Source organism: Erinaceus europaeus, chromosome 9, assembly GCF_950295315.1.
Source record: "Erinaceus europaeus chromosome 9, mEriEur2.1, whole genome shotgun sequence".
Taxonomy (NCBI): domain Eukaryota; kingdom Metazoa; phylum Chordata; class Mammalia; order Eulipotyphla; family Erinaceidae; genus Erinaceus; species Erinaceus europaeus.
In genome coordinates this window covers 94,700,120-94,706,458 of record NC_080170.1, presented here as the reverse complement: position 1 = coordinate 94,706,458, position 6,339 = coordinate 94,700,120, and the positions used below count along the sequence as shown (strand labels likewise).

Here is a 6,339-nt window from a genome sequence, read left to right as displayed (position 1 = left end):
AAGGCACTTCTCACTCTACAGATGAGGAGCATGGAGACACAGGTATGTGACTTGCCCAGGACCCTAAGTGACTAGGATGAGAATGCAAGCTTGCTTTCTCATGCGATGTTTTCCCTACATAGCATGAGAAACATTGAATTTGTCTAAAACTTTTCTCTAGTTAGGCATCTACTCATTGGATATTATACACTAGGAGATAATTTATAAATGTTTTAAGTCATCCTTTGTATTGTTAGCTAAAATGTGGACAATATGAAAATCAATTAATAAATCAAGTTTCTCAGAAAGGTGCTTGTGAGCTGTTGTTACAATGACAGAAATACCCATGACAAGATAGCTTAAAATGTTTTATTAAGTATATATAATATTACAGGGTAATATTTACAAAGTTATGTTTTTTTAAATAAAAAAGTACCTTGGCAAAGATTGCAGATATTCAAAGCTTCAAACAGTGATAAATTGATTTAATACATAAAAAAAAAACTTTAACAGTAACACAGCTGTAAAACAACTTTGGTCTTTAAATCACTGCAAAAAATGGCTACTGACAAACAGCACACCTTTAACTGCTATGGGAAAAGCCTCTAGGAGAGGATCTTGCACATAGCAACACTGGGGTTTTCTTTATTTAGAATGGTCAATTGATATTTATATGACGTAGGATTAAATTCTCAACAATGGCTTCTTGTAAATAATATTCCATCTAAGAAAAATAAAGTTTTCCCCTTTCACCAACCATGATAGCAATACTTTCAAGATTCCACTGATGTTGCTTACAAAGAAGTTTCTTAGAATACTCTTTATTTCTGTCCCCAAACAGCTAACTTTATGGGAAAGCTGGTCTTAAAATGTTAAGAGTTGTCAAAACCCAAAGGCAAGAAAACTCATTGTTCTTCTCTTAAAAGTTACCAGGATTACCCTTATTAGCCACTTAAAATGATATAACAAAGGACCCCAGTGGTTGATGACAGTGATTCTGAAAATATGGACACATGTGAAAGTAATGTTTACAAACAAACTCTTCATCAAATAAAACACAGTCAAAAGATAAAGGTTGCCCAACAATCATTTCTCCAGTTTACAAGGACAGGTACAGAACCAGGTATGCATTTCCACATATACACCACAAGATCTCCACTTTTGAATACCCATTTTAGGACAAGTTAACTCTACAAGGTAATATAGACCTTTATTCTTATTAATGAAATGGAGTAGTACACGTATCACTTTATTACCCAAACTATAACTTGGTCACTTATATAAATGATGACAGTATCCTAAAAAGAATAATACTCTCAATTATGGGATAATCTCTTAATATTATTTCTGACATTCTTAGAAATTAAAACAAAATGGGACCTGATTTTTTTTTCCAGGTGAAAAATCATTACCTTTTAAGGTTTTAGAGCATGTGAAATCTGTCAGAAAGGAAAACGCTCTAGCTCACTCTATTACAAATAGTGGGAGATCTACATACAGTCAGCTCTCTATCATCATTCTTATGCACTGAGAGGTTAATGTATGCAAAATATTAAAGAAGTGTGTGTGTGTGCATGTGCGTGTGCGAAGCATTTGCTAAAGAATTTTAAAACTGAGTGAAAGAAGCAAGAAAAAAAAACAATAAAATTACGCAGAGATGCAGTATTAGAACAGGTAACTGAGAATGACAGGAAGAGGAAGCAAGGAAGATGGGCTAGACTGCAAAGGAGAATGTTTTGAAGAATTGGATTTGGACCAAAAGGAAAAAAAAAAAGACTAGAAAGGCTATTGCAAAGGTAACACAAAGGTTCCACTCTGAAAAAGTATAATAGAGAAAATTAAATGGAGGAATTGAAGGGAAATGTTGAGAATGGTCAGGAAAAAGCAGATAGATCTTGATGCTGAAAAAGAAATCTGAGGCTCAAAACCTTATTAGAAATTTTAATTTGGTGTGACAGAAAATTGGAGTCATTGCAAGTTGGATTTAAAGATTATGAACTGGTCCAATGATGCCCAAGCAAGAGGGCTCCTGCTCCTGTAGTCCCTTTCCCAGAGAAGCTGACAACTAGATGGAAGAGCAAGAGTTGGTCTCATCTGGCATTTTTCCTGCTACCTTAAACACTGTCTAGGGCAATGATGCCTCAAGTGACAGGCAGCATTAAGAGAACAAAGGATGAAGAGGTTTCAAGATTGAACCTCAAGTTCAAATGTTTACTATATATTCAAAGGTACAATTTCACTTTATAAAAAAGTTTACTATAAATATTTCATACTTGACTTTTAGAGAATAGGAATCCTGGACATTTTGAAGTCCATCTGCATTTTCCCTCCTTTCATTAGAACTGATCTTTAAACTAACAAAGTATATTAGTAAAATAGAGACATTTTCATAAGGTAAAGAGCAACAGGAGTTATAGGGTTTATATAAAGGAATATAGCTCTCTCTGCATACACTAATATTCTGGGCAGCAACACAATTCTGGGAGAAAAAAAAAATTCCCTCGTATTCAAGAAAAGCTATTTTCATTCTAAGTTTAGTTTTCTGAGAGGCATTAGCAGGTCATAAATTTAGGTTTGCCATGAGCAAACCACTTGGTCCCAACAAGAAATGTGATGGTTAATTTGGCATAAAAGAGGCACATGAGAACATTTAGTGGACTAAGAAATAATTATTAGTAATGCAATTATGAATGTTTTATTACACAAATGCAAATAAGTAGTATTTTTAGAGGGTATTGGTGAGCAGTCAAAAATCTTGGCAAATTACCTAGAAGTTTTCAAAGTTTTAAGTAATCTAATATTCACATCCAATATAATCCCATCCAATTGTTTTTGAATGTTTTTTTTTACTAAAAGCATGATATTAGCATTTGCTCTCCTGTAGGTACCCCACTTTTGTCCATACAGAAGATGCATGTGCTTATCTTATACATGTGCACATACAAACACACATCCACAAGGAGGAAAACGAGTGCTAATAATCTAAAAGTACTCCAGGCGATCACAACTGTCAGAATGTTAATTTTCTTCTAATGGGAGTAGGAAACGTGGGGACTTTGTTTTAATTTTCAGTCTTAGAGCAAGGGTAATACGAGGCAGGACTACAGGAGGGAGGTAATGAGTGTTTATCATGCAACATAGATACAACAGTAATAAACCCACCCTTTCTAGGGCTGGCCTGTTGGCCTGACGGTGACACACATTATGTTGCCATGCAGGAGGCTCATAGTTCAAATCTCAATCTTGGTTTTTCATGCCCCAGATCAGAAAAGAAGTGAAGAAACACTGTAGATTGTGCCTTCAAATCAGAGGAAGGGAATACATATGTTACAACCACCACTATTTTTGCTGAGAAGTGTGAACATAGTTCTTTGAGAACAACTCTGGCTCCTTTCTACAATGATGTTACTGTGTCACTGGACCATGTTCATAGAGGAGAAAAGGTGCTACATTTTGTACAGCAGAAGCAAGTAACAGAAAAGGACAAGACAGGGTTTAAAAGGTTGTGCAAATAAAAGAAAAACCCTTCCATCAAAAAAGTACTCTAAGTCTGGAAATAATTTTGTTACACTATTAGGTTGAAGAAAGAAGGCTCTTGAATGGCAACCCCCAAGAATGAAGACCATGTTCTCCATCAGTATCACATTACGCATAGGTGACATATATATTTTTTCCAATCAAATCTCAGTTTGTGCTTAATTTGCTCTTCCTTTGACCCAGAAGTGGCAGGCATATTATTCAACTAAAACCACAACTGCCACAGTGGCTGAGAATCTAAGTTTGCTAAAGTTCAATAGAAACCATTCTTTTTCACAGATAACCCTAGGTAATTACCAGCTTAGTGACAGGTAATTTTCACCTAGAGTCAATTTAAATTGGTGACTTAGTGTTGAGAGGCCCTAGGATCTGAAAGGCATCATTCTGGGAAGTTGCCTACTCTACTTCTGACACTAACTGAATAAAAATAAGAACAAAAAACTGGATCTCAACTGGGCACATATCACAAATAAGAAGTCTTTTATTAACTAAATTACAGATGCTTTGAATAAAAACTGTAACAATGATTTAAGGGTCAATGACTTATTTTCTCCTGTAGATGAAACCCAACTACTTTTCTTGTTTTCTTCTCTCGAACAGTGGAACAAGTGCTTAGACATTAAGCGCATTCCTTTCATGTCTTACTAATTTCCAAATGAGAGTTCATCACTTCACTTCAGTTATTCTGGAAAATTGAAAAAAAAATAGTCACTATTTGTGTCACTATTTCTATGCATTAACAAGTCAATGTATTTTTAAAAACTGAAGTTGTTTTATATAGAAAGTATCTACAAAAAGGGAAGAAACGAAGAGAAGAAGAGTGAAATTGCAGAATTATAAAGGTCAGAGTTCATATAAACCAGGCAAATCTGTAGGTTTTTTTTTTTTTTCCTCCAGGGTTATTGCTTGGGCTCAGTGCCTGCACCATGAATCCACTGCTCCTGGAGGCTATTTTTCCCCTTTTGTTGCTTATTGTTGTTATTGCTATCATCATTGCTGTTGGATAGGACAGAGAAAAATCGAGAGAGGACTGGAAGACAGAGAGGGGGAGAGAAAGACAGACACCTATAGACCTGCTTCACTGACTGTGAAGTGACCCCCCTGCAGGTGGGGAGCTGGGGGCTCAAACCGGGAGCCTTAAGCCAGTCCTTGTGCTTTGCACTGTGTGTGTTTAACCCGCTGTGCCCCAGGTTTTTTTTTTTTAATTGCAATATGGAAATGGCCAATATCAAATGAAAGCAAAAATAAACAAAGCCTGATCATTTTCATTTGCTAGGTCAGTTGAGGAAAAGTAAAGGGAGACTAATTTTTCAAAATAGAAGGCACTGAACCTTGGATAATTGTCTCTCATTGTCACTTTAGACATATCAATATATATTTCAGTTACTGTAAGTTAAATAAACATGTGATCAGGTGCTAAGTGCAAGAAGAAATAATCTGTGGTCTGAATTTGCACCTCACTGACAGGCAGGTTTATATATTGGTTTTCTGACAATGGGAAATAGTTTAGTTCCCTTAGAGTACTACAGAAGAAAAATACCTAAGTAGGAAAAGGCAACAACAAAGAAAAAACAAAACTAGAACATCAGTATGTAAATATGGATGGGATACATCGCAATTCCAGGTGCCAGTTCATTTTTTTAATGTCATGTAATTTTTTCTTACTAATTATATTCTTGTCCCCCATGCCCAAGAATAGTGGCTAATTTAACAAGACCCATTTTTGTAATAAGAGATATGACACAAACCCACAATAGTTGGATCACTTGGTGACTGCTGTTGAACACAGGCTTAAGCATGATTTATACTTAGTCCATGAACAGAATTGGTATGTGTTAAGATTATGTGAAATTAACTATACTTAGGGGAATACAATCCCTTGGGCTAAGGGTGTACTTTGCTGTAAAGGAAAGCAGGTTGCTCACAATCTTTAAAATAGTGAAATAGAAAACAAGCTATTTACATGAACATAGAATGACAATATGTCACCAGTATGAAGACGTTTTAGATGAGCCAAAAACATTTGAATAATAAGCTTTTGAGAGAACGAAAGCATTATAAGTTAACATCATTAACATGAATTGACTGTATGAATCAAAACGTATACTCATGGCACTCAATGTCAGACTTACTTATCTTTTAAAAATAACAATGCTGAATGTATGTCTTTAGAATGTTCAATAAAAATTAAAATTTATCATCAGCCTAGCTTTCCACACGAAGCTCAAGTTGGAGTGGTCTACTATTTCTTTCTCTTTGAAAATTTTATCTCAAAAGTTAGAACCAAGTTCCTGCTTAGAAAAGTAGAGGCATTAAGTTCCCATAGGCTGAATACAACAAAATCACCAACACAAGCAAAAAAGAAACTCTATCAACATAATAATGATTTGGACCCAATCATCTCTGTGTCTTATAAAGGACATTTTAAAGTTATAGTCACCAGACACTGCATCTGGCCGATTTTTTTCAAAGTAGTAATTTCTCTTTGTTATAAGCAGAATGGCTGGGATGTCTGATCAGTGACACAATTTTTATATGCTAGATTTTGCAAGTTTTAACAGAGGGAAGTAAAGCTTTTTTAAATCAAGACATACAGACCTTTGTTATTTGGCAGAGTGCCTTTTATTAAAAAAAAAAACATGTACTCAAGAAGTGAGTTTATGTATTTTTACTGTTCATGCATTAACCAATCTATAAGGGCAGGTACATTATATACTTACCATCATTCATCATTCCTTTGGGTTCTTTAAATGCTAAGAATTAGTTGCAAGCCAAGCAGTTAGTAAGGTTATACAATCAGAAATTATTTCTAATTAAATATGT

At 34.9% G+C, this 6,339-nt stretch overlaps 1 protein-coding gene across 7 annotated transcripts in view; it reads right to left on the bottom strand.

The window, feature by feature from the left end:
* Positions 1–333: 333 nt before the first annotated feature.
* Positions 334–6,339, bottom strand: part of CD47 (CD47 molecule) — an 83,971-nt gene continuing 77,965 nt past the window's right edge. For 5 of the 7 annotated variants that reach the window (XR_009551664.1, XR_009551663.1, XM_016187707.2 and 2 more), the window contains one exon: positions 334–4,201. Coding sequence is in view for 4 of the 7 variants with exons in the window: in XM_016187708.2 (XP_016043194.1) it covers positions 4,193–4,201 (9 nt within the window). In the remaining 3 variants the exon portion in view is untranslated. Of the gene's footprint in view, positions 4,202–6,236; positions 6,270–6,339 lie in introns of all 7 variants that reach the window. The other 2 variants (XR_009551662.1, XM_060198416.1) reach the window with 1 other exon arrangement.